Here is a 27,809-nt window from a genome sequence, read left to right as displayed (position 1 = left end):
CAGTGCTGGGAAACTGAGGCACAAGGCGACACTGGTTTAGGGTGCCTTGTGCAGTGGGAGCCTTGAGGGTCAGCCTAGGCGGAGAAAGTCACTGACACCACCTGCTGGAGAATGGTGTCATGACAGCCAGCCAGCCGTACCCACCCTGCTGACTTAGGGGTGCCCATGGCCCCGCCCATGCGAGGGGGCGGGGGTGGGATGGGAGGGGAGGGGCGGGGAGACAGCCCAGGGGGCATCCCCGGCAAAAGTGCAGAGTCCACGGAGCCACAGCTGTAAGTCTCTTTATTCCTGGGGCCCCGTAGGCACCCCACCCTGTCAGTGCTATGCAGGGAAGCAGGGCCGAGCAGCCCCACACCTGCCCTGCTTTGCTCTGTGCGTGGGCGCCGACCCGCCCATGACAGCCGGTGGTACCCCCACCTCTCCAGGAGGGGAGAGCTGCTCCAGTTGCCATGGGGCTGCATGCACCCCACATGGGGCCTCAGAACGGCTGGGAGTCAAGGCCTGCCCCAACTCTTCACCTGGGCCTGGGCAGTGTCTGGTCACACTAGCCAAGGCAGCAAGGCCCAGGGTTCCTGATGAGAGCTGCCTCTGTGCCTAGAGGTACATCATCCGGCCAACCAGTGGTCTCACAACCCAGACGTCATCCACAATCTTCCCATCCTGCAAGGGACAAAAACAAAGGAACTAATGAGAGCTGCAAGTCCTGACTCCAGGGCTACGGACCTGAATTTTTAATGGGCTGTGTGACCTGGGGCAAAATGCTAGACCTCTCTGAGCCTCGGTTTTCCTCATCTGAAAAGTGGCGATGCTAGGAATATTACCTACACCATAGATGTTGTGGGGATTCAATGAGATTATTTGTAGAAGGTTTTTTTTTTTTAAACATTTTTTTAAGATTTTATTTATTTATTTGAAGAGAGAATGAGAAAGAGAGAGAGAGAGAGAGCATGAGAAGAGGGAGGGTCAGAGAGAGAAGGAGACTCCCTGCCAAGTGGGGAGCCCGATGTGGGACTCCATCCTGGGACTTCAGGATCATGACCTGAGCTGAAGGCAGTCGCTTAACCAACTGAGCCATCCAGGTGCCCCGTAGAGGGCTTTTTATTTTTTTTAAAGAGTTTATTTATTTGACAGACAGATCACAAGTAGGCAGAGAGGCAGGAAGAGGGTGTCGGGGAGGGGTTAGCAGGCTCCCTGCCAAGCAGAGAGTCAATGCAGGGCTCAGGGATCATGACCTGAGCTGAAGGCAGAGGCTTCACACACTGAGCCACCCAAGCACCCCTACAGAGGGCTTTTTAAAAAGGGATCCCAGGACATGGCAAGGACTATGTAAGGTTTAGGCTTTTATTATGAGCACAGACCCTGGAGTCAGACAAACATCACTGACAGCCCAGTACAGCAGCTCTCTACGTGGCCTTAAGAGGCCTCTTACGTGGCCTCACTTCCATATTCTTTACACAGGGGAGAACTGAATGCAATAAATACACAACTTTAAAGCCTGCCTCTGGTGCGTGCCCAGCTCAGTACACTTGATCTTAGCCAAAAGGCCGAGAAGTGATTCCCCGCTCAGTAAAGGACAGTAATTTATAATAAAAAGAACATGGTCTTTGCGGTCAGATCCCAGCTCTGCCACCCTCCAGCTGTGTGACCCTTGGAAAATTACTTCCCCTCTCTGAGCCTTCGTGCTCTCATCTGTACAATGGAAAGAAAAACCATCCCATGGGATGGCTGTGGTGATTAAAATGCTACTAGATGTAAAGAGGCTAACCCAGCATCTGATACACAACAGGTGATCAAGAAATCACTACTATTATTCTTTTAAAATGACGAAGGCAGGGACATCTAGGTGGTGCATTTGGTTAAGTGTTCGATTCTTCATTTCAGCTCAGGTGGTAGCCTCAGGGTCATGAGATCAAGCCCCACGTCAGGGTCTGTGCTCAGTGTAGAGCCTGTTTGAGGCTCTCTTTCTCTCTCTGCCCTTCTCCCACCCCTCTTAAATATATAATAAGTCTTTAAAAATATAATACAATTATAATGGCAAAAATAAACCTGAACCGTGATTATTTGGGTCCTTCTAGCCTTGGGCCACTTCTGCCAGCCACAAATCATACTGGTTTCCCTCCACCTGCTCCTACCACCCACCTTCCGCATCTGCTTCAGGTTGATAAGTACCTATGGAATTTACCATGCTTTGGAAACTGTTCTCAGCACTTTATGTATAACAGGTCAATCAACTATTATCATCCCCTTTAACAGACAGGAAAGCTGTGGCTCGAACAGGTGAAGTAAATTGCTGGAGGTCAGCCAGCTGGTAAGGAGCCGAGGCAGGATTTGAACTCAGGATTCCCAGCTCTGGAATCCATTCTTTTAACCGACTGGCTCCAGAATCCACTGGGCCCGGTTACTCAGGCAGGCGACCGGGCACACCACTCACTGACCTGGTCGTCCGACACTTGCTGGATGTGGAGGTGGGTCCCGTTGAGGATGTGTAGCCGCGTGTACCCATATTCCTTCACGCGCACGGCGCTCCAGGGCCGAGGGAAGAGGGAGAAGGGGGTCAGTCGTTCCTCACAGCCCTGCCAGACAGAACCCTTTAGACCCAGGGCTGGGGTGGGTGGAGAATCCGAGAGCAGCAGAAACAACCTCCCAGGCCAGGACCCTGATGTCCCCGAGGAAGACAAAGTCTGTTAAGCCTTGACCTCGCTAAGACTTCTAGAAAAGGGCTTGGCTGTGAGGGACTGCCCAGTGCGGCATTTTCTGTAAAAGCCCTAGGCTGAATGGCACCCTAAGGCCCATCGTGGGGCTCAGTTAAAAATGTCATGGAGTGACCGTCACAAAGCAGGGTGTCACAGAAAGGGGGGGCGAGATGTACAATAAAAGGGAAAATGCAATTCGAGGAATAGATAGAAGTCACGGGTCTCGTCACTGTTGGCATGGTAGACCCTCCAAGAAGGCTTTTTAAGTCACCAGCCCCTGGGGGAGAGCAAGTGCTCAGCCTTGCAGAAGCCACGCCAGCTGGCATGAGCAGAGAGCATGTGGGACCTTGAAAAAAAATCACCATTTTGCTGTCATCATTGTAATCATAAATGAAAGCAAGGCTTATCAGTAGATGGCCAAACTCACCGTGCAAGTCGGAGGACTAACCAGATAATGGCATAATCCCACATGATCTCTCCAGGAGGAATACTATATTCATCATCATTCATTATATATGATACAAAAATATTATAAAATATTAATATAATAATAGCCACAGACAAATAAAATAATAAGATAAAATAGAGATTGAAACAGATGTGGTTAGGGTGCCTGGGTGACTCAGATGACTGAGTGTCAGACTCCTGATTTCGTCTCAGGTCATGATCTCAGGGTCGTGGGATTGAGCCCTGTGTCGGGTTCCTCCCTGGGCATGGGACCCGCTTGGGATTCTCTCTCCACTGCCCCTCCCCCCTCCCTGCTCACACATACCTGCTTGCACATGCGCGCTCTCTCATTCTCAAAACAAAGCGGGGGCGCCTGGGTGGCTCAGTGGGTTAAGCCTCTGCCTTTGTTTTTTTTTAAGATTTTATTTATTTGTCAGAGAGAGAGAGAGTGAGCACAAGAGACAGAATGGCAGGCAGAGGCAGAGGGAGAAACATGCTCCCTGCTGAGCAAGGAGCCCTTGGATCCTCGATCCCAGGACGTCGGGATCATGACCTGAGCTGAAGGCAGCTGCTTAACCAACTGAGCCACCCAGGCGTCCCTAAGCCTATGCCTTTGGTGTTTACCTCTTGCCCTCTGCACGGTGTGAATTTTTTTTTTAAAGATTATTTATTTATTTATTTGACAGGCGGAGGTCACAAGGAGGCAGAGAGACAGGCAGAGAGAGAGAGATGGAAGCAGGCTCCCTGCTGAGCAGAGCGCCCAATGCGGGGCTCAATCCCAGGACCCCGGGATCATGACCTGAGCCGAAGGCAGAGGCTTTAACCCGCTGAGCCACCCAGGTGCCCCAGCGGTCTGAATATTTTAAAAATATTTTTAAAGATTTTATTATTTGAGAGAGAGATGGATCACAGAAGGAGAGGGAGAAGTAGGCTCCCTGCTGAGCAGGGAGCCTGAAGTGGGGACTCCATCCCAGGACCCCAGGATCATGACTTTAGCCAAAGGCAGACCTTTGACCCACTAAGCCACCCAGGCACCCTATGCATTGTGTGAATTTTTATCACAAGTGGTTCTTACTTCGATTTTCTAATTCCTAAGAACCAGCTTAAAAAATAAGCCTGCTCTCCTTGCAGGAGTGATTCCAAGGCAGAGAGGGGAAGGGCAGGAAAATGCAAGAATCTTTGCAGTACCCAATAGGGCCAAAAAATAAGAAAGAGCTCACAAAATGACAGGGGCACTCAGATCTAAAGAGTTCCCAGTGGCCCAACCCGGAGCAAGGTGATCAGCAGCATAAATCACAATCATATTGGATTATCGCCCACAGGATACAATAATTACCCGTGAGTCCACACCGGTATAAATCAGTAACGAACTACATAAATGGGATGGAAGGGAGGACTCTTCCTCACAAGAGGACTCTAATTAATCAATCCTGGAGGAATGAGGGAAACAGAAACTTCCCACTAGAACATCACAGTAATAACTGTTGCCAGCAGGACCCACAGGGGATTTGAAAATCAGTGGGTGAAAGTTGGAGGAGAGACAGGAGATTTGCATGGCCGGAAAGTATCTCCCTGAAGATACTTATTAATTAGAAAGGGAGATATAATAACTTTAAAGTGAAGAACCTCCTTAACCAGTGATTCAGAGACACACAGACGGCAGGAGCCCCGGGTCCCATGCACCAAGGAGAACATAACATCACTTCTACGATCGCTTTGCCCAAAATGCGTAACCTGAATCTCAGCCAAACGACACATAAACCCAGACCGGGGGGCCTGCTGCAAAACTGCTGGCCAGGAGTTTTGCAAAATGTGCAGGATGAAAGACAAGCAAAGACTCAAGAGACACTGTAACTAACTTAAATGTGGGAACTTGGAACAGAAAGTGGTCATCAGGGAGAAATTTGGTGGAAAGTGAACGGAGTCTGGAGTTCAGTGGCAGTGATGATAATAAGAAGCCCTCTGTCTTTGGATCCATCCGATAAACCTGGGCAAGCCCCGCTCCCAACCCCTGCCACTTGTTGAGCCTGGGACTGAATGAGATTTGACTTCCCAAGCCTCTGTTTCCACATCCGTACAATGGACCTGTGACGAGGGCTACCTAAGCTCTCAGGGAGTGGGGGAGAGGTGGGGACAGCAACTGTATAAACACCTGGCCAGTACAAGAGGCAGTAAAAATCAAGAGGCAAGAAGCCAAGCCACCCTCCCCCTGTGATGCTCACAGCAGATCCCGTGATGATGTGGACGGGGCCTCGAGGGTTGGTGTAAGGCATCTCTCGGCTGCCATTAAATACCTGGAAATGGGAACAAAGGAGAGAGGCCTGTCACACCAGGCCAAGCCCTGGGTGTCCTGGGGTCCACCGACACCGACACCGGCCCTCCTTGAGCCTTACCTGGTAGTTGTAAATGGGCCACAGGCGTTCATAGGAGTGCTCGTGAGCCCACAGCTGCAGGTCAACCCCTGAAACAGAACAAGTTGGGGTCAAGCTGCCTGATCCTAGAGAGATTGGGGGGTGGGGTGGGGGTCCCCAGGTCACTCACCATATTTGTAGAAAAGATCCTCCAACCCATAGAACTTGCCACGGAGGCCTTTGCGAACCTGGGGAGGGCGCACAAGGAGGGGAATGGGGGACTCAGGCTGGGCACCCCCCCCTGCCTGGCTCCTGGCACCCCACCCCAGGGAGGGGTCCTCACCTTGCTTTCATGCCACGTACAGTCATCCAAATCGGCATTGGAACAGTACATGGGCCGGTGGCCCATGGTAATGATCCATGGCCGGGCTGCCCGGTTCTTATTGGCTTTCTAGAGAGAGGGTGAGGGGTGGGATGAGGGTGAGGGGCGGGGGAGGGGAGGGGAGGGGAGGCCGGGCAGGGGTAACCACTCGTGTTACCTGGAGGTCGTTCTCCAGCCAGTGGAACTGTCTCTCTACCAGGTGGCGGCCATAATTGAGGAAGAAGTACACCTCGGTGGAGAATGAGATGATGTGTGCAGGGCCCAGGTCCCAGCTGAAGAGGTCAAAGGGCATGGGTCAGATGCCAGTCTCCTTGGCATCTTACATCCATCCTCCAGTCCCCAGGATCTCCCAAATTACCTGTACCACAGGCCTTCATTGTTCCCTGGCATGCTGAAGCGGGCCTTGTAGTTGGAGAAGTTGCTGGATAAAAGGAAGTGAAAGGGTGGGGAGAAGAGAGTCTGGGTTCCTTGGTCCGCTGCCCCCACCACCCCACTGCCAGGCCGGGTCTGGCTCCCAGTCCAGCCTCTGTCTCCTCTCCTCTCACTACTGCTCATGCACTGCTGTAGGTTGAGGGACTAAGGTGAGACACTTAGAAGGACACGTCTGTTTGCACCGGTCAGGCCCACACCCGCCCTGAAGCCCTGGGCCCTCACTAGCGTTCCTCGTGATTCCCAGGGCACGTCATGTAGGGCAGGCTGGCAGCCACAGGCTCGATGAGCCGCATGAACTTGTCCCCGACACGAGCATTGTCCTGATCCATGTTGTAGGCGAAGTCTCCTGGGGAGCCGGGGGTTGGGGGGAGGGGAGAGTAAGGACCCAGACCCTGCTCTCCTCTTGCCAGAACCGAGAGACCCGAAGGCTGCAGCCCCTGACCCCGAGCCATCTCGGTTCTCTGATCCCTACCTCATACCACCTGCCTGTGCACTTGGAGCTATTTCCTGAATAGCTTCTGAGCACCACCCCCCCGGCCCCCACCTGCAGAGATCACACTGGTCTCCCATGCTCTGATCACACAGGCCACCATCCCTGCCCGCCTTCTTGTCCGCTCCCAGGACAAAAGCCTTAACACTGACACGACCTGGTACTGGTTTTGTATCAGGCACGGTTCCAAATGCTTTACATACTTGATCACCTGAATTTTCCAAATACCCTCTGAGGTGGATGTCATTATTACCCCACTTCAGATGGGGAAACTGAGGCCCAGAGGGGTTACGTGCTCATGCAAGGTCATGGGGCTGGTTAGTAAAGATCCAGGAATCAGGCCCTGGGAGTCTGGTTCCAGAGAGTGCAGTTGCGAACCGTATCAGCCCCAATCTCTGTCTCCCATCCATGTCCCTGTCCCCTGAAGCCACAGCAGCAATGATAATGACAGGGAACACATGGCACTTACAGCATGCCAAGCAAGGTCACTTACGTAGTCATCACGACAGTCCCATGAATTCGGGACCAGCCTTAGCCCTCACTGTAGTAACGCAGAGGACAAAACCAACAAGGCACACGGCTCTCTGTTGGAGCTGGGATTGGAACCTGGGCAGACTGGTTAACACAAGACACCCTCCCCGGGGCCAGTGTCTCATTGCCTGTCCCTTGAGAACCACGCTAACTCCAGCCCAGTGCCCTCGATACCCCCTGGATCACCTCCCTCCCAAGCCCCACCCCACGCCTCCAGGCGCGCCCTGGCCAATGCCTCACCCACATGCAGAACAGCATCGTACATGCCCTTCTGGGTGTCCCTGCGCAGCCGCGGGAAGGCCTTCGGGTTGTCAGCTCCCAGGTCCCCGAACACAGCCAGACGGGGGCTCCAGTGGGGACCATTCTTCAGGGCCCGGAAGCGGAACCGACGGCTCCAGCCCTGAGAACTGCCGCAGCGGTAAACTGAGGGAGAGGGGAAGGTCACAGTCAGCTAGGAGCTCCCCCGGCTGCCTCCACTCTGCTCCCCCAACCCATCCTCAGTGGGTGGGGGAAAGAAGTGGGGATTGTGGGATTCTGACCCATGCCCTTTGGTCCACTCCTCCCCAGACCCCAGAACCTCCCGTTCTCATGCCAGAGTCTCATAAGAAAGGCATTACCGGCCCTGCCTGAGCCCCCTGCCAGTGGCAACTTCTAGTCCACACCCACTCCTCTTCCTGCTCCCCCCTCAGCACTGGGACCTGGGGCCCCTCTCACCATACTGGACCCCGGGCAGCAGCCCCCGCAGTGTGACCCGGTGTATGTAGAGTTTCCGCCGGAGAGCGCCCCCATCCACAAAGGGGCTGAAGGTGCCCTGGGCCCGGAGGGGCAGGGGCCCCGCAAGCTGCAGCCCAAACTGCACTTCGGAAGGAGTGGGGACCCATGTGGTCCAGGTGACCGTCATGGCGCCTGGCTCACCTGGGGAGGAAGGGCAGAGCAGGCGGGCAGTGACGCCTGAGCTGGAGCGGGGGAGGAGGGGCGGACAGAGCGAGGGGCGAGAGCCAACAGCGGGGAACACTAGTAGTTAGGGACGCAGGTGCCGGAGGTCCCCAGGTGAAACCTCAGCCTTGCCATTCCCAAGCTGTGCTTCCCTGGGCACGTCCCTTCACCTCTCTGCGCCTCGGTTTCCTTATCTGTAAAGTGGAATAATAATGGTTTCTACTCTAAGGGTTTCTGTGAGGCTTAAACACAAGCAAAGCACTTAGGACAATGCTGTTAGGATTCCATGAGTGAATGGACATTAGTCTTAATATCATTATTTACTGTGTGCAGCCCTCGTGCCAAACGTTTTGCATATATGACATCATTGAGGGGTTATAAACTCGGATGTCTAGAAGCCTGCTAGGTCATATAAATGGGGACAAAGTCCAGCTGGAAGGAGTCAGGCTGACAAGAGTGATGGAGTGTGAGGCGAACTGTAGATGTGCCCTGTTTTAAAGTGACAGCCATATCTTGGTCTCCATGCCGGAAGCTGGCCCAGTCTCCTTAAATCTGTCTTAGAGGGTGCCTGGGTGGCTCAGTGGGTTAAGCCGCTGCCTTCAGCTCAGGTCATGATCCCAGGGTCCTGGGATCGAGTCCCACATCGGGCTCTCTGCTCAGCGGGGAGCCTGCTTCCTCCTCTCTCTGCCTGCCTGCCTCTCTGCCTGCTTGTGATCTCTGTCTGTCAAATAAATAAATAAAATCTTTAAAAAAAAAAAAAAAAGCTGTCTTAGAGACTTCTAGAGTAAGTCTCTATATGGTGATTTTTATATGTCAGGAAGATAGATAGATACATAAATCCAAACTTATTTTTTTTTAAAGATTTTTTTTTAAGATTTTATTTATTTATCAGAGAGAGAGAGGGAGAGAGAGTGAGCACAGGCAGACAGAATGGCAGGCAGAGGCAGAGGGAAAAGCAGGCTCCCTGCTGAGCAAGGAGCCTGATGTGGGACACGATCCCAGGACGCTGGGATCATGACCTGAGCCGAAGGCAGCTGCTTAACCAACCGAGCCACCCAGGCATCCCTAAATCCAAACTTTTTAAAAAAGATTTTTTGTGTATTTCTGTGCATGGGGGGCAGGGCAAAGGGAGAGGGACAAGCAGATTCCCCACTAAGCAGAGGCAGACAATGTGGTGCTGGATCCCGGGACCCTGAGATCATGACCTGAGCTGAAGCCAGAGGCTTAACGGACTGAGCCCGCCAGGGGCCCCAATAAATCCAAACTTTGAAGTGATTAACTCAAAATTCATAAATGCCAGCCACCAAATCAGGGTTTTCAACACACCACATGGTCTATAGGCTGCTGTTAAGAGCATGCGCTCCTGTCCCAGAACAGGAGAATGCATGTGCTCCAGATTCTTCATTGCAGCCCTGTTCGTAATCACAACATATCAGAAATGACCAAAACGCCCACCCCTAAGAGAGAGGCTGAAGTGACTATGTAACTGCCAGACAGTGGAGCACAAGGGAGCTATCCACAGAAGGAGGACAAGTTCTAGGAATGACATCCAGGAGAGCCAGTGAAATTAACAAAGCAAGGTACACAAGAGAGTCACCTACTCTTTACATAAGAGGATAGACGGAGGGACATATTCACCTGTACAGAAGAAATACAGGAAGGATCCAGCAGAAAGGAAAGACATGGGTTACTTACCTGGGGTTGATGGTAATGAGGTAGAAAAGGAGAGACAGGTACAGAGCAGGAAAGACCAGGACGGAAAACTACTACCTTTTTAGTGTAATTCTGACTCTTAGAATTATAGTTATGTTCCATATTTCCTTCACATACATCCCAAATAAACTAACAATTACAATAACAATGCGGGAAGAAGCCAGCATGGAGTATAAACACTGACCAATGGATGTAAATATATTTACAAAGTAAATAAAGCACTCATGCGGAGAGGTGGGTCACCATGGGGTAGGTCTTGACTGGACGCTGTAAGACTATAGCAAAAATTACCAACTTCCAGTCATAAAATATAAATAAGCCATGGAGATGAAAAAAAGCACAGGGAATATAGTCAAGTATATTGTACTAATGTGGCATGGTGACAGAAGGGGACTACCCTCACTGTCGCTATGAAACCTACATAACATTGGATGTCAACTTATACTTCAGTAATTAAATTTTTTTTTTTTTTATTTTATTTGAGAGAGAGAGACAGTGAGAGAGAGCATGAGCGAGGAGAAGGTCAGAGAGTGAAGCAGACTCCCCATGGAGCTGGGAGCCTGATGTGGGACTCGATCCCGGGACTCCAGAATCACGCCCTGAGCCGAAGGCAGTCGTCCAACCAACTGAGCCACCCAGGCGTCCCATACTTCAGTAATTAAAAAAAATGCTCTTAAAAAGACTACAGAGGAGGAACCTGGGTGGCTCAGTTGGTTAAGCACCTGCTTTCAGTTCGGGTCATGATCTTGGGGTCCTGGGATCGAGTCCCATGTCAGGCTCCCTGCTCCACGGGGAGCCTGCTTCTCCCTCTCCTTCCTGCTCATGATCTCTGTCGCTATCTCTGTCTCTCTCTCTCTCAGATAAGTAAATAAAATCTTAAAAAAAAAAAAAGACTACAGAGAAAAAGAACTGCATATACACGTTGTCACCTAGTAAGTGTTCTTACAGGGAAATAGGCAAAGGGGCACATGGTAAGGGGACAGTGTCGGGGGGGGGGCAGATGGGAAAGGGGAGGGGCCCACAGTAGATCAGATGTGGTCCAGAACAGCACAAAGGGGCTGGGAAAATGGAGAGTGAAACTGCTTTATGCCTATACTTGCATCAAACAAATACCTAAGTATACTGTAGAAGTGGGAGGTAGGTTTTTCAATGCTGGAGAAAGAAGTTACAAATAAGGAAAGAAGAAGGCTAAAATAAGCCCGTGATGTTGGACTAGAATCAGAGGTATCAGTATGATCTCATGGTAAGAGCTATATACATACAGATAGGGGAACTCGAGATCTGTGCGTGTGTATGTGACACATACACACACATTTGTGTAAGGGCCTGGAAACCGTGATACCCCAGTAGCCACGAACACACCCAGTGCTCAGATCTTAGTTTCTAAATACCCACTCTCCAGCGAAAGAAACCAGGGCTCCTTGCAGAAGCGGTTGATTCCAAATACTGGGCAGGAAATAGACAAGATCAGCCCAGAATAACATGTGGTGCCGGAAGGTGGGGGAGTGCTCAAGAAACGACGGGGGCTTGTCAAAAGAACACAGAAGTCCATCCAAAGGAATTCCAAAAGACCAAACCCAGGACAATTTGAGTCACAAGAAAAATAATGATGATATTGGACATTTAATCCAAGAAATCAAAATAAATATCTGTAAGTCAATATTGAAATATAGAAATTAATAAGTGAATGGATGGATGGAGGAGGGAAGGGACAGCTTTCCTTATAGTAAAATTTCCATTAGACAGAAAGAATTAGAAAGCCACAATATCACAATTAGGCAAACACCACACTAATAATTGTCACAGGCAAGATCGACTGACGGACCCTAAAATCAGGGGGCAGAAGTCTCAAGCAAAACATAATTTCCACAGTGTGAAGGAATCTCCCCCAAGATATTTATTAACCGCAAAGGGAAGAAGAAAAATCCTATGGTGGAGAAACCCAGCAGGCACCACTGTAACCACACAATGAAGGTCAACGTCACCAGTAACAACAATGAGCTATGTCAACACCAAGTGGGAAAACTGCTGACATTCCAACAGGGTCTGTAGTTTAGTTAATAGACTATTGAACCAATGTTAACTTCCTGTGGTTTTTTCCCTTAAGATTTTATTTATTTATTTATTTGAGAGAGAGTGAGAGAGCAGGTGTGCGAGAGAGCACGAGTTGAGGGGAGCGACAGAAGGAGAAGCAGGCTCCCTGCTGAGCAGGGATTCCCAACACGGAGCTCCCCACCCCAAGACCCTGAGATCGAGACCTGAGCTGAAAGGAGACGCTTAACTGACTGAGCCACCCAGGTGCCCGACTTCCTGGTTTTAATAAACATATTAGGGCACCTGGGTGGCTCAGTCGGGTTAAGTGTCCAACTCTTGATTTCAGCTCAGGTCATAATCTCAGGGTCGTGAGATGGAGCCACAAGTCAGCTCCAAGCTGGGCATGGAGTCTGCTTAAGATTCTCTCCCTCCCCCTCTCTCTGCCCCTCCCCTCCTCTGCACGCCTGTGCTCACTCTCTCTTAAAAAAAAAAAAATTGGGGGGGAGTGACTGGGTGGCTGAGTGGGTTAAAGCCTCTGCCATCGGCTCAGCTCATGATCTCAGGGTCCTGGGATCGAGCCCCTCATTGGGTTTTCTGCTCAGCGGGGAGCCTGCTTCCTTCTCTCTCTCTGCCTGCCGCTCTGCCTACTTGTGATCTCTGTCAAATAAATAAATAAAATTTAAAAAAATTTAAAAATAATTAATAAACATACTGTAATTATGTAAGATGCTAACATAACAGCAGGAGAAACCGAGTGAGTGGAATGTGGGAACTCTGTAATATTTTTGTAAATTTTCTGTTAAATCTAAAATTAGTACTAAGTTCAAGTTTTAAAGTAAGTATTGTGGGCTCTTTGAGCCAGTCTGCCGGGCTTCCTGACTCTGTGACCCGAGGTCAGACCTTCTCTATGAGCCTCAGTTTACTCTTCTGTAACATGGGAGTAGCAGTAGAACCTCCAGCTTAATATCCAATCTGAGGCTAAGTGAGTTATCCCTCTGACACACTTAGACCACATCTGCTATTGTTGCTGTGCAGACCTAACAAGAAACTCCTGTCATCCCACTGGATTTTCACAGTAGCACCCACAAGATGGGTTTCACTGCCGTTCCATTTTACAGAAGTCTCTAGGCAAAGTGCTTTGTCCAAGGTCATTTGGCCAATGGACGCTAAAGCCAGTTTAAACCTGATTTCAGATTCTGCACTGCAACTAACCTGTAAGAAACGATCTTCCTTCCGAGTGTCAAGGACATCAAAAAACAAGGGAAGCCTAAAGAACTCTCCCAGCTAGGAGACTAGAGGCGGCAGCAGGATGCCATGTGGGATCGTGGATCGGATTAGTGGAAAAATCGGTGAAACCCAAACAAGGTCCTTGGTCCAGTTAGTGATATGATGCCAATGTTAATTTCTTAGCTTTGATAACAGGTACATAAGACATTGGCATTAGAGGAAGCTAGGTGACGGGGATATAGGAATTCCGCATTATCTTTGCAACTCTTCCGTAAATTGAAAGTTAATTCAAAATAAAAAGCTAAAATTATTTGAAAGACAGGGGCTGTGTTTTGAGTTTCAGTCCAGTATCAAAAAGGAATAGGGGGGGACGCCTGGGTGGCTCAGTTGGTTGGACGACTGCCTTCGGCTCAGGGCGTGATCCTGGAGTCCCGGGATCGAGTCCCACATCGGGCTCCCAGCTCCATGGGGAGTCTGCTTCACTCTCTGACCTTCTCCTCGCTCATGCTCTCTCTCACTGTCTCTCTCTCTCTCAAATAAATAAATAAAATCTTTAAAAAAAAAAAAATTAAAAAAAAAAAAAAAAGGAATAGGGGGCACCTGGGTAGTTCAGTGGGTTAAAACCTCTGCCTTCAGCTCAGGTCATGATCTCAGGGTCCTGGGATCAAGCCCAACATCAGGCTTTCTGCTCAGCGGGGAACCTGCTTCCTCCTCTCTCTCTGCCTGCCTCTCTGCCTACTTGTGATCTCTCTCTCTCTGTCAAATCAATAAAATTAAGAAAAGAAAGAAAGAAAGCCACAGTCATTAAAAAAAAAAAAAGGAATAGGGCACAATTATTTGAAATGTAAAATCCTCCTCCCTGTTTCTGATGAGACCAAATTTTCTTCGTATATATCATCCAAAGCAACACATGGAAACAGAAAGCAGCAGAAGCAGATGTGGGGAGAATCTGGCTGCCTCCTATTAAGCCAGACATTAAAGAGACTTAAAAAGATGTAAACCAACACTACTCTTCTCATTAGGTTTCTTTTCTTTTGTACAGTACAGTTATTATTCATGCAAAATGCCATTTACCTTAACACAGAATGGATGTGCTATGGCTCATTTTCAATGACTTAAACATGTTTAAATGCCTCCATTTTAGTCTCTAATATAGCAAATATTATGGATATAACTCACATAAACTAAAGCTCCTTGAGGTTCTCAATCATCTTTAGCTGTGCAAAGGGACCGAGACCAAAAAGGGACCCTGAGACAAAAAAACCCATGGCTATACTCCATTTTGCCACTTCACAGGTAAGAGCTTTCCTTTATGAGGTCCCACTCGTACTTTCCCATTGTCCAGATGAGGAAACTGAGACCAGAGAGGTTAAGTCACTTGCCCACCGTCACACAGCAAGTAAGTAGCAAAGCAGGGATTAAAACCCAAGAAGTTTGGGTCCAAAGCGTCCAGAGTTCAAGGCCTATGACCACCCTTAGATCAAGGATCAGGAAGCAGCTTTGTGGGGAGACAATGAGCAAGGACAATAGCGGTCCCCTTTGGAGAACACTTATTACAGCCCGGACACCATAATCATTTCCCACATAGCCAGGTGAACCACTGCTTGGAACCCCCATTTAACAGAGCCAGATAACTGAGGTTCAGGAAGAGCAAGCCACCCTCCAGGGTTCCACAGCAATCTGCATGGGATACTGAGCCCCCAACCCACTGGGCCTCCCTGGGAGATGCCCAGAAAGTGGTCCCAGAAACTTACCTGGGTAGGACAGGTGGACTTGCTCAGGGGCAGCCTTGGGAGCCACTGGGGTCCCCAGGACTCCCAAGGAGAAAACCAGGAGCAGACAGCAGCAGGACCAGCAGGGACAAAGGGGGCGCATGGTAAGGGGACAGTGTTGGGGCGGTGGGGCAGATGGGGAGGGGGAGGGGTCCACAGTAGATCAGATGAGGTCCAGAACAGCACAAAGGGGCTGGGAAGATGGAGAGTGGAGGGAGATGGGGCAATGTCAGGGGCAGGAGGCAGGACGGCGGGGATGTCCTCAAGGGGATGGTTATCCAGATGCTAGAGAGAACAAAAATACTAATCACTACCCAGAACCAAGTGTCCTGAGACTCGCTGTGTGCTAAGCACTTTGCATAGATTAACTCATGGGAGCCTCACAACATTCCTATGTGTGGTGGCTGCTATGATCATGACCGCCGTATCACTGATGAGGACAAAGAGCCACAGTGATTCCCTGCAAAGCTAGGACTGATGGGGCTGGGGCTGGAGCCCTGGGGTCCTGGTTCCAGAGCCCCGGCTCTTACCCACATCTCACTCTCAGCCAAAGGTTTGGGAGTGGGGTGGGGCCTCCATGTAGAAAGCTGTCCTTGGCAACTCCATCGCCAGCATTCCATCCTGCTCTTAGCAACCCCAGCTTCTTGGACCTATGGCCTCCTCCCCTAGCATTGCTCCCTGCTCTCAGAGCTCATCACTCTGTATTTCAGCATCCAGCCTTCCATTTTGGTCTGAGTGACCCCAAACCCCCACTCCATCCCCAGGTCCCCCCAGAATTTCCATCCTACCTGGAGCGGCCCCTTCCCCTCTACCCCCCCATCGGCATCCCATCCTGCCTTGGTGACCCCCATACCCCCTGCCCTGCACCTGCACACCCACTCCCCCCTTCTCCCCAGCCCTTCCCCCCAGCTCCAGTTTGCTCTCCAGCTCCCAGAGGACCTGCGGGAGGAGGGGAGGCGCCCAGCCAGCCCAGGACCGTCAGCCGGAGGCTGGGAGATGGGGCAGGGGACTCCCTCCCGGTCCCCGGCTCACCCTCGCGCGCCAGCTGCCCGCACACGCGCGCACGTCTCCGGCCACCAGTGAGGAGGCGGTATTTATGAGTTTGCTGGTACCATGGCATCCTACCGCCCACAGCTGTCCCAGCCCCGGAAGAGCCTGCCTTCTCGATGTGACAGGCTCCCCAGGCAACCGGGGCCCCGGGTCTCACAGGTCCGGCCGGTCCTGGGCGCCTCACGCCCACCAGCAACCCCCCTCCCTCCGCCCCACAAGGCGGGGCGTGGGAAGGGGGATCCAGAAAGGTTTGGTACGCCGCAGCGGATACGTCCAGGCTGACCACCAAGTGAGCGCCCTGACAGGTAAGGCTGAGCTCGTCCCCCAGCCACGCCACCCCGCGACGGCGGAGTCCCCAGGGCACGGACACTGGCTCCCATCCTCGGCCCTGCCAGATCCCTCGGTACGCAGGTGTGCCGGCAGCCGGGGCCTGCGACCCAGGGGATTCCCCTATCCCTTCCTGGCTCCTCTTCCTCGCCATTCCTTCCTCCTTCCTCCTTCTCCAAGCTTAGCCCACGGATTCCCCCCGACCCCACCGCCAAGAACCCCCACTCCACCCAGAGGCATACTGAAAACACAAAATCAAAATCCGGGAAAGGCAGTGCTGCTTTTGAGCTGGGCGCCCTAGGCAAGTTACTTAACCTCGCGGAGCCTCGGCTTCTTCACCTGTAAAGCGAAGAGAATAATAGTACATACCCTAAGGGCTGTTGAGAGGATTAAACCAGATGAGGCATGAAATTTCATGCTGAGAACGCTGCCTCCTGGCCCAGAATAAGGGCTGGATAAGAATCAGCTTTTTTATTATGATGAATGCATGAACTCCAGAAATTGCCCTGGGGTCTAGGTGGGAGCCAGTGAGAATTTTCCTGTAAACCTTCATGGGCTGTTTGAAGGTTGAGAGTGGCTTTCCACAAAATATGTTTGGAGGTTCCCCCAGCAGCAGGAAAAGGCTGGAGGGTCCAGGTTTTTCATTGTTCTCCCTTCCTGTCAGTAGATAAAATGACCCAACCACTTGGCTTTTTTAATTCAAAGTATAGCAGTTTGGGGCGCCTGGGTGGCCCAGTCTGTTACAGGTCTGCCTTCGGCTCAGGTCAGGATCTCTGGGTCCTGGTACAAGTCCAGCACATCGGTGTCATCATCGGGCTCCCTGGTGGGAGTCTGCTTCTCCCACTCCCTCTGCTGCTCCCCCTGCTTGTTTTCTCTCTCTCTCTCTCACCGTCTCTCAAACAAACAGAACCCACAAAGTATAGCAGTTCTGCCTGTTGGGTACACAGATTTTGGACACTGACTCAGGATCCAATGCTACTGAATTATAGAAATATTTTTTATGGAAATCTTTTTTTAAAGTATTTATTTAAGTACTCTTAATGCCCCAGGTGGGGCTCAAACTCATAACCCTGAGATCAAGGGTCACATCCTTTTCTGACTGAGCCAGCTAGGTGCCCCTAAAAATATTTTTTAAACAAATGTGTGTTAAAATAAGATACGTAAAAAAAAAAAAAAAAAAAAAAAAAAAGAGATACGTGCTTCTTCTTCTTCTTCTTCTTCTTCTTTTTTTAAGATTTTATTTATTTATTTGACAGTCAGAGATCACAAGTAGGCAGAGAGGCAGACAGAGAGAGAGAAGGGGAAGCAGGCTCCCTGCTGAGCAGAGAGCCCAATGTGGGGTTCCATCCCAGGACCCTGAGATCATGACCTGAGCTGAAGGCAGAGGCTTAACCTACTGAGCCATGCAGGCACCCCATGTGCTTCTTTCTTAATGCATTAAGCTTTGAGATCTACGCAGGTTCCAAAAATTACTCGCAAGTTTCAGTGAGGGCACAGATGTGTGAGAGGCCTAAATGACTGCAGTGGGATGTGAAAGCATCTTTTTGACCGCTTGCTTGCTTGCTTGCTTGCTTTCATTTCAGAGAGAGAGGGAGTGTGGGGGGAGGGGCAGAAGGAGAAGGAACAAGAATCTTAAGCAGGCTCCATGCCCAGCACAGAGCTCCCTCTCATGACCCCGAGATCACGACCTGAGCTGAAATGAATAGTCGGACACTTAACCGACTGAGCCACCCAGGTGCCCCTGATTCCTTCTCATGGCAGAGCTGGAAGTCTGCAAATAGGACAGAAGAACACGGTAAATTTCAATCGTAGCAGTTGTTCTTAAATCATACCCTCTTGAAAATTATGGAGGACTCCAAAGAGGTTTTGTATATATGGGTTATATCTACTGATATTTGTCATGTAAGAAAATTAAAATGAGAAGTTTTTTTAAAACACAAGAATACACATGCATACATTCCATTAGCTATCATATCAATGATGTCATGACCCGTCAGGCAGCCTTGGAGAGTGAAAAGGACAAACACATTTTAGCATTATTGTGGAAAGAGTTTTGACCTCATCAAGTCCCTGGAAAAGGTCTTAAGGATTCTCAGACCACATTTTGAGGACTACTGAGTTATAGGGCAGTAAAAGCAAAGAGGTCATTGGTTTTCCCACCCAAGTTCATGTAGCCCCTGAATTCCATCTACCAGCTCCGATTAAAAGCCCCACTACAATTATGCCTGTTGGTCTGTGATGCAGGGGATGAAGGCTCCCAGCTCCCTTGTGGCCCCTCCCACCCCCTCCCGCTCAAATCTCAGCGCTCCCCTACTCTCAGGACAAACTTAGAACCATTTCCTCTTCCTCTTTTCAGACAGCTCTGTGTTTTAAGAAATATACTTCCAGTTCTCTTATTTCTTCTGCTCCTAGTGCTGGAGAACAGAACATCTAATCTGGGGCCAGATGGCCTGAGATTACCTCTAGCTTGAGCATTGACTAACTTTGGCAGGTTACCGTACCTCAGTTTCCCCTTTTGTTGCATGCCAATAATCATAGTAACAGGCTTCTAGTGTTGCTGTGAAGATTAAACAAGATGACAGATATCAACAGCTGGGAACAGTTGCCTTGCACAAAGAAAGTGTCGCCCGCACGCCTTCCAATTATTATTACACCTTAGGCACCTGGGCTGCTCAGTGTAAGATAAGGCTGTGACGAACTCGCTTTTCCAAATCATTTAAAAATTATTTGAACCTTCTTTATTGTGAAATAGAACGTACTTACAGAAAGTCCCTGAAATGTAAATAGTCTACTTAACAAATTATGACAAAGGAAACATGGGTAACTGCCATCCAGGCGAGGAAACAAATCCCACCAGCTTTCCATAAGCTTCTTCCCACCTCTGCCCAGATTCTACCTTCTCCCTCCCTGAGGCGGTACCCACCTGATTTAGGTTTTACTGGACATAGATTTTGCTGCCTAAGGATGCCTTCTTGTAGACTGTTTCGTTGTGCCCTTTTTCCACGGGATGTGAAGAATATGATGCCATATGACCTCTTGGGTTGATTGTGAAATTCGTCTGGGCTGGGTGGGTGAGTCCCGTCCTCACCTTCTCGTTGAGGAGTTGTCGTCCGTGGTGTCAAGACACCACAGTACATTTATATGATTATATACCAACAGTGGATGGAAATGAAGTTGTTTCCATGTTTTACTCTTGCAAATAGCATTGAGATATATATATATATATATATATACACACACACTATAATTAGTGCACATTTTGTTCTAGTATGTTCACAACATAGAGTGGACTTATATAATTGACCCTTGAGCAACATGGCTTTGAACTACATGGGTCCACTTACACATAGACTTTTTACTGTACAATAACCATGTTTTCTCTTCCTTATAATTTTCTTTTTTTTTAATATTTTATTTATTTATTTGACAGATCACAAGTAGGCAGAGAGGCAGGCAGAGAGAGAGAGGAGGAAGCAGGCTCCCTGCTGAGCAGAGAGCCCGACGCGGGGCTCGATCCCAGGACCCTGAGATCACGACCCCAGCTGAAGGCAGCGGCTTAACCCATTTAGCCACCCAGGGTCCCCTCTTCCTTATAATTTTCTTAGTAACATCTTCTTTTCTCTCACTTACTTGGTAAGAGTATAGAATATAGTGCATATTACCTACAAAATGCGTGTGAGTCGGCTCTATGCTATTGTAGGGCTTTCAGTCAAGGGTACGCTATTCATAGTTACCTTCTGGGAGAGTCAAAAGTTCTACTCAGATTTTCGACTGCATAGGGGATGGGGCTCAGTGCCGTTAACCCCTGAGTGGTTCAAGGGTGAACTTACTACACATTTCTATTGGGTGAGAACCCAGGATTAGAATGGCTGGATCCTAAGGCAAATATGTTTACCTTCAGTGCATACAACCAAAGAATTTTCCAAAGTGGTTGTAATATCATCTTCTCCCTCCACTCGTGTTGGAGCATTCCCATTGCTCCCATCCTAATCAACACTTGGCATTGTCAGGCATTTTGTTTTGAGCCATTATGGTGGATGTGTAGTGGTAGCTCATTGTAGTTCTAACTCGCATTTTAATTTGCATTTCCATTGAACATCTTCTCAATTGCATATTGGTCTTTTGACTGTCCTTTTTTGTGATGCGCTTGTTCAAGTGTCTCGCCCAATTTTTTTTTTTTTTTTAAGATTTATTTGAGAGAGAGAGAGAGCATGGAGATGCGTGTGTATGAACAGGATGAGGGGCAGAGGGAGAGAGAGAATCTCAAGCAGACTCCCCACTGAGCTCAGAGCCCTACATGGCCTTGATCTCACAACTCTGAGATCATGACCTGAGCTGAAATCGAGAGTCCAGTGCTCAACCTACTGAGGCAGCCAGGCGCCCCCCATCTTGCCCAATTTTCTATTGGGTTATCTATTTGTTTTAAATGACCTTTCTTTTTTTCTTTCTTGAGAGAGTGTGAGTATGCCCACATATGCACCAGTGGTGGCAGGGGGAAGCAGAGGGAGAGGGAGAGAGAGAATCTCAAGCAGACTCCCTGCTGAGTGCAGAACTGGATTTCACAACCCTGAGATCATGACCTGAGCCAAGATTGAGAGTCCGATGCTCAGTTGACTGAGCCACCTAGGCACCCCATCTTGCCCAACTTTCTGTTGGGTTGTCCATTTTTAATTGTAATTTTAATTTTTAAAAAATTTATTTATTCATTTATTTGACAGAGAGAGGGAGAGCACATGCAGGGGGAGGAGAAGCAGACACCCCACTGAGCAAGGAGCCCAATGTGGATCTCGATCCAGGACTCTGGGATCATGACCTAAACTGTAAGCAGATGCTTAGCCAACTGAGCCACCCAAGTACCCCTCCATTTAAAAAAAAATGGTCTCTCTCTCTCTCTCTCTCTTTTTTTTTTTTCTTTTGGAGGAAGAGAAAGTGCTCATGTGCTTGTGAACAGGGCGAGAAGCAGAGGGAGAGGGAGAGAGAGAATTGCAAGCAGACTCCCTCCTGAGTGTGGAGCCCAACACAGGCTGGCTCTCACAACTCTGAGATCATGACCTGAGCCGAAATCAAGAGCTGGTCAATTAATCGCCTAAACCACCCTGGTACCTGGCTGTCCATTTTTTAAATGGATTTGTTCTTTATATGTGCTGGACAAAAGCCATTTTTTAGTTGTTTGTACTATGAACATTTCCTACTGTATAGCTTGCCTTTTCATTCTCTTAATGGCATTTTTTTAAATAAACAGAAGGTCTTAACTTTAGTGCAGTCCAATTCCTTGATCTTTTCCTTATGAATATTTATTTTTATGTCTTAAGAAACATTTCCATAGCTTCAAAACGTGTTGCTCTTCTCTTATGTTGTTTTCCAAAAACGTTATCATTTTGCATTACATTCAGGTTGATGGTTTATCTGGAACTGACTTTGCAGTGTGTGGTGTGAGGTAGGGTTTTTACTTTTGTTAAAATAATACACATGGCTGATAAAACTCAAGATAAATCAGTCTACTTTCCTTTTTTTTTTTTTTTAAAGATTTTATTTATTCATTTGACAGAGAGAGACCACAAGTAAGCAGAGAGGCAGGCAGAGAGAGAGGAAGGGAAGCAGGCTCCCTGCCGAGCAGAGAGCCCGATGCGGGACTCGATCCCAGGATCCTGAGATCATGACTTGAGCCGAAGGCAACGGCTTAACCCACTGAGCCACCCAGGCGCCCCACCTTTTTTTTTTTTTTTTTTAAGATTTTATTTTTTTATTTGACAGATATCACAGGCAGGCAGAGAGGCAGGCAGAGGGAGAGGAAGGGAAGCAGGTTCCTTGCTGAACAGAGAGCCGACTTGGGGCTTGATCCCAGGACCCTGAGATCATGACCTGAGCTGAAGGCAGAGGCTTTAACCCACTGAGCCACCCAGGTGCCCCAAATCAGTCCACTCTCTTAAGGAGACTCCTTTTTAGAAGAGTAATTTTCCATTATGGAAGTAAATCATCTTATCACTGAAAAGTAAGAAATCAGAGACCCAGAAAGGTTTACCAGTTCAGAGAACTGACAAACCTGGATTTGAATCCTGAAGTCTTGACCTTCAGAGTCTCAATCCCTAATGTCTACCACGGGCATAGCCGTGCCTACCTCACAAGGGCTTGCAAAGATACAGCACGTAAAGCCTGTAATACCGGGTGGGGCATAAAGAAAGAGCTCAATTCATAGTAGCTGCATTGAGTAACAAACGATTTTATTTAATCATTCAGTGTCCATTTACCCCTAAGCTACCACTGGTGACAGTGGGTGCCCCTCCTTGGAGCATTTTTTTCTTAGAGACTGGATCTGGGTTGAATCATGATCATACCATAGTCCTATATTATTTTTATGGGACTCTTCTAAATATTCTTTTATACTGGCTGCATGATATTCCAATGGACAACATATTTCACCCAGACTAAGTAGAAGCAAGATAGCAGCAAGGAGTAAAAGCCAGGGCTTTGAAACCAGATGGTCCATGTTCAAACCCCACGCCAGCTTTTAGTAGCGTTAAGTCTTTTGCCTCTCTGTATCTCAAATTCCTCATCTTTGAAATGGAGATAACATACTCTACTGCATATCTGACTTGTTTTAGAGGATTGATGTGAGAACCAAGTGAGTGAGTGGAAGTAATGAAAACAGTGTTTGGTGCCCACTGAGTCTTCAAAGACCTTGTTAGAAATATTTCAGGATTTTGAAATTCACTGTAGGAAAATAAGACAGATTAATGGCTGGACAGAGGAATCCATAGATATGTGATGAAAGCAAGAAGAGTAAGAGGTTAATGGTAGAATCCAGGTGGTGGAAACGGGTGTGTTCTTAGGCAGCTATCTAAATGAGAGCATTCTTCTCCGCCACTGGCATAGCTCCCTTCTTCTTTCTTTCAGCTTTGCCCAAATGTCACTTTGCAGTGAGGCTCTCCTTGACTTTCTAATATGAAATCGCAACCCACCTTTACATACCATTCCCAATCTCCTAAGCCAGGGAACTTTTTCTGCAAGAGCAAGATACTAAATAGTTTAGGCTTTCCCGACCATATGGTCTCTGGCAGAGTTACTCAGCTCTGTGGTTATAACACAAAAACAGCTATAGACAATATGTAACCCAACGAGTGTGGCCATGTTCCAGTAAAACTTTATTTATGGACAATGACATGTGAATTCCATGCAAATTTTATGAGCCACAAAATCTTCTGTTGATTTCCTTTTCCCAACCATTAAAAGCAATAAAAAGCGCTTCTAGCTTGGGAACTGTACAAAAACAAAACAAAACAAAACAAAATGACGGTCCAGATATGATCGGAAGGCAGCGGGTTGCCAACCCTGCCCTGAGTTCACCCTGCCCAATATTTTCACATTGCACTCACCACCCTCAAACAGACTAGAATACCCCTGTTGTCTCTAATGTTTAACTTTCCCACTAGACTGTCAGGTTCAAGAAGGCCAGGATTTTTTGTCCGTCTGGCACATGGTAGGTGTACAATAAAGATGTGTTAAGTGATTGCACACATGAATGAATCTTCACAATTGGGAGCGTGGGCTTACTCTTTACATCCATACCACCTTCCTCGCCAGGAGTAACCATGGCTGTTGCCCATCCCATAAGGCCCCACTGCTTCAAGAGACCCAAAAGTGCTAGATCCAAGACTTTGAGATTGGGAAAAAGAGATAAGCAGAGACAATTTCCTTGCATCCCAACCTTCGCACTCATTCCTTCATTCTGCCTATGAGATCATGTGTCAGGGGACCTGTGAGCCACCGGAGGTGAGGGGTGTGACCAGGGCACAGCTCAACTCCCGGGAGATGCCACTCTGCCTAAAATTATGGTAGGAAGGAAGTGTGACTCATCCTCTTGGATATGGAAGCTTCCTGTGATAGGCCCGGGGCAGCCCCCCTGAACACGCAGTCTCCCGCCCACCTGAGGCTTCATCCTTCTAATCATGGCCTGAGCCAGTTGGGTGCTCACTGTGTGTCAGCCACCATGAGTGTCACTGTGTAGATTCCATGCCCCTCCTCAGAGCCTCCTGCTCCAGAATGGGAAACTAAGGCTCAGAGAAGTGAACTCCCCTCCCTGAGATCACCCCACTAGTAAGAAGAAGAGCTGAGATTAATTTCCAGGGCCCCCTGCCTCTGGGGCCTTCACCACTAGACTCCCCCATCTCCATTCATCCCTCTGTCCAGAGACATAAGCCATCCCACCCTGGATTTCAGGCCTCAAATCCAGCGGCATCTCCCAGCACTGTCCAATCACGGGGTAGGAGTGATGGGAATTCCATAAGATCCAGAACTGAGGTCTGGGACAGAGTAAACCCTCAGCAAATGTGAGCTCTCATTCATCTCTGCCCAACTATTTACTGTACTATTGTTTGGCTACATTTTCCATCAGAGTCATGTTGGAGGGGTGGGGGGAGATTGACTTTAAAGTCAACACATAAGAGTTAAAAACAGATGTTATTGGGGCACCTGGGTGGCTCAGTGGGTTAAGCTGCTGTCTTCGGCTCAGGTCATGATCTCAGAGTCCTGGGATCGAGCCCCACATCGGGCTCTCTGCTCAGCAGGGAGCCTGCCTCCCTCTCTCTCTCTCTGCCTGCCTCTCTGCCTACTTGTGATTTCTCTCTGTCAAATAAATAAATAAAATCTTTAAAAAAAAAAAACAGATGTTATTGAAAATTACCTTTTAAAAACTCTTTACATGTCCTTAAAAAAAAAAAAAAAAAGAACATTTCCAGAGTACTCAGTGGGTGCTAGGGTGTCATTCTACGTGCTTTAAATCACCTAAGAAGGCTGTGAGGTAGGGATTTTCTTATACCCATTTCACAGATGAGGAAAGCCAAGCATAAAGTTCCTGCCTCTGGGTAAGCCACCACATAGGCGGGGCTCGATCTTAGGATCCCAGGATCATGACCCGAGCCAAAGGCAGACGCTTAAGAAGCAATTTAGAAAAAGCTTGAGTTGAGGTTGAAATCTGAGAACACCGCTGAACATGTTTAACATGATATCTTAAAAATTGTTATTATTGGGATGCCGGGGTGGCTCAATCAGTTGAGCAGCTGCCTTCAGCTCGGGTCATGGTCCCAGTGTCCTGGGATAGAGTCCCACATCGGGCTCCTTGCTCTGCGGGGAGTCTGCTTTTCCCTCTGCCTCTGCCTGTGCTCCCTCTCTCTCTCTGACAAATAAATAAATAAAATCTTTTAAAAAATAGATATTATTATATACTGGAGCACAGTTACTGCGAGAAAGGTGTTTGGGCTATGAGAAGGACCTAACATTGAAACACATGTTTATTGAGAAGAATAGCCTTTACAGATTTGGTTTTGTTTTGGAAGGGAAGATTTTCCCTGAGAGCACAGAACTGAATGCCTGTGATGTGTGTGTTCACTCCAGCTGGGAATGTCATTAGTGGTAGTAGATTCCTATCCTACCCAGCATTGTGTGAGATGCTGCCCAGATATTGTATTACATTTCAGACAACATAGCACGGTGTATAAAACCCTTATGGGGGTGTCTGGATCGCTCAGTTTGTTGGACATCTGTCTTCGGCTCAGGTCATGATCTCCAGGTCCTGGGATCCAGCCCCACATGGAGCCCCATGTTGGGCTCCTGGCTGGCTCAGTGGGGAGACTGCTTCTCCCTCTCCCTCTGCCTCTCTCTGTGTCTCTCTCAAATGAATAAAAAAAAAAAAATTTAAAGAAATGACTCTCAACAGACCTTTTAAAAAATAATAATAACAAAATAAAACCCTTATGTACAGCTTAAAGAATAATAGTTTAGGGGCGCTTGGGTGGCTCAGTGGGTTAAGCCGCTGCCTTCGGCTCAGGTCATGATCCCAGGGTCCTGGGATCGAGTCCCGCATCGGGCTCTCTGCTGAGCGGAGAGCCTGCTTTCCTCTCTCTCTCTCTCTCTCTCTCTCTCTCTGCCTACTTGTGATCTCTGTCTGTCAAATAAATAGATAAAATATTTTAAAAAAAAGAATAATAGTTTAGAAGCCTGCAAACTCATCACCTGGTAAGGAACCAGATCATTATCAGTGCTTTAGCCCCCAAGTCGCCTGTAAACATTAACATGGCCTCTGTGTTCTTTTCTCATTCATTTATTTATTTACTTGACAGAAAGAGAGAGAGATCAAGAGCACAAGTGGGTGAGAGGGAGAAGCAGGCCCCCCACTGAGCAGGGAGCCAGATGCAGGGCTTGATCCCAGGACCCTGGAATCATCACCTGAGCTGAAGGCAGAGGCTTAACAGACTGAGCCATCAAATGCCCTGGACTTTCCTCTTCACGGCACAAACACCTTTCTCATGGTAACTGTGTTCCTAGTATATAATAATTTCTATTTATCCACTATTATGGTTGAGTCTTTTAAAAATCATAAGAGAATGGAAACATGACTAGGAAACTCGGGAGCCCAGTGGCCTCTGAGGGACATGCCTGGCATCCCCTGGTGCTGGTGCTCATGCCTGAGCCTCTCCCTGAATCCACTGGGCAGCTCTGTAACCACTGTGGAGCTCTCTCCCAAGCCATGGGACAAATGGAAGCAAGAACATGTTTTGTAGGAGAAAAAAGGGTAAAGAGAAAGAGCCCTCTATCTGTGGAAACGAAGCGTAGACCAGCCCCTCGTAAGTGGAGGTTCTTGGAAGAGGATGAGCTGGGCCATATACAGGTCACAATCTAGTGGCAGCTTCCTTGAGATTCTACGCAAGCCTCGTCTAGAGAATTCAGTGGAGGAGGGCCTGAGCAAATGCTAGAAAGCACATGGTAACCATAAATGAGTTTTAACTGTCAGGGCCAGAATGTGGGCTGCATCCTGCAGGCCAGAATGTGGTCAGCTCTGAGTTTTCCACTTGAGAAAACCCCCAAGCCTTCCACAGCTCTCATGAGTGGGAACCAAGCAGCCCATTTAATGGGAGAGAAATGAATCTCCTCAGTGAATCTGGGAGCCAGTGGTGGAGGGAGAGCTGTATCTTGGTCTGGGCCAAGACAAGTCAAATACAGACAAGAATGTGGTTCATGTCTACCCAGCCGTTTTTGCCTCAGGTTAAAAATCAAAATGAAACAAACAGTACAGTGGCAATTGGCATGCCGGGGATGACAGCCCTCAACATGAGCGTCCCTTGAGTCACATGGTCCTACGTGAACTGGTCAACCTCTACTCTTGATACTTGGATCCCAATTCGTCTTCTTCCTTAGTGATGTTTTCATTTTGGTGGAGCACCTTCTCTAACTTCTCGAGGAAGTTTTTTCAGGGGGTGAATTTTTAAAAGCTTTTGGTTCAGAAAATGTCTTCAACTTCCCCTCTGGCTGAATTGATAGTTTAGCTGGTTATAGAAAATGGTTTCCTTCAGAATTCTGAAGGCACGTCTCCCCTGTCTTCCTGTTGGCAGTGCAGTCCCAACTTAGCAATGGTTTAACTTATGATTTTTT

The 27,809-nt window shown here is 48.5% G+C and overlaps 1 protein-coding gene across 4 annotated transcripts; it reads right to left on the bottom strand.

Moving 5' to 3' along the window:
* Positions 1-221: 221 nt before the first annotated feature.
* On the bottom strand, positions 222-16,968 carry ACP7 (acid phosphatase 7, tartrate resistant (putative)). 4 transcript variants are annotated; one of them, XM_044256587.1, is made up of 13 exons: positions 16,755-16,968; positions 14,991-15,293; positions 8,041-8,241; positions 7,567-7,749; positions 6,528-6,651; positions 6,232-6,294; positions 6,031-6,145; positions 5,835-5,942; positions 5,682-5,739; positions 5,534-5,601; positions 5,363-5,434; positions 2,436-2,573; positions 222-660 (listed from the first exon to the last, which is right to left on the bottom strand). In XM_044256587.1, the coding sequence occupies exons 2-13, from the start codon at positions 15,109-15,111 to the stop codon at positions 595-597; spliced, it is 1,317 nt and encodes a 438-aa protein (XP_044112522.1). In that variant the 5' UTR covers positions 15,112-15,293; positions 16,755-16,968; the 3' UTR covers positions 222-594. The 4 variants fall into 4 exon arrangements, with proteins under 4 accessions (XP_044112522.1, XP_044112520.1, XP_044112521.1 ...); XM_044256585.1 differs by lacking the exon at positions 16,755-16,968 and adding an exon at positions 16,041-16,357; XM_044256586.1 differs by lacking the exon at positions 16,755-16,968 and adding an exon at positions 15,948-16,036.
* Positions 16,969-27,809: the final 10,841 nt, after the last annotated feature.

This window comes from Neovison vison, chromosome 7 (assembly GCF_020171115.1).
Source record: "Neovison vison isolate M4711 chromosome 7, ASM_NN_V1, whole genome shotgun sequence".
Taxonomy (NCBI): domain Eukaryota; kingdom Metazoa; phylum Chordata; class Mammalia; order Carnivora; family Mustelidae; genus Neogale; species Neogale vison.
Note: the sequence above shows the minus strand (reverse complement) of the source record. Positions and strands in the feature narration are given on the sequence as shown.

Coding starts and splice junctions, on each gene's coding strand:
- ACP7 (XM_044256587.1), bottom strand. CDS start 15,111: ATGCGCCCCCTTTGTCCCTGCTGGTCCTGCTGCTGTCTGCTCCTGGTT. Junction 6,295..6,527: donor GGGAATCACGAGGAACGCTA/GTGAGGGCCCAG, acceptor CCTTTTATCCAG/CAACTTCTCCAACTACAAGG. Junction 5,602..5,681: donor GGATCTTTTCTACAAATATG/GTGAGTGACCTG, acceptor GTTCTGTTTCAG/GGGTTGACCTGCAGCTGTGG.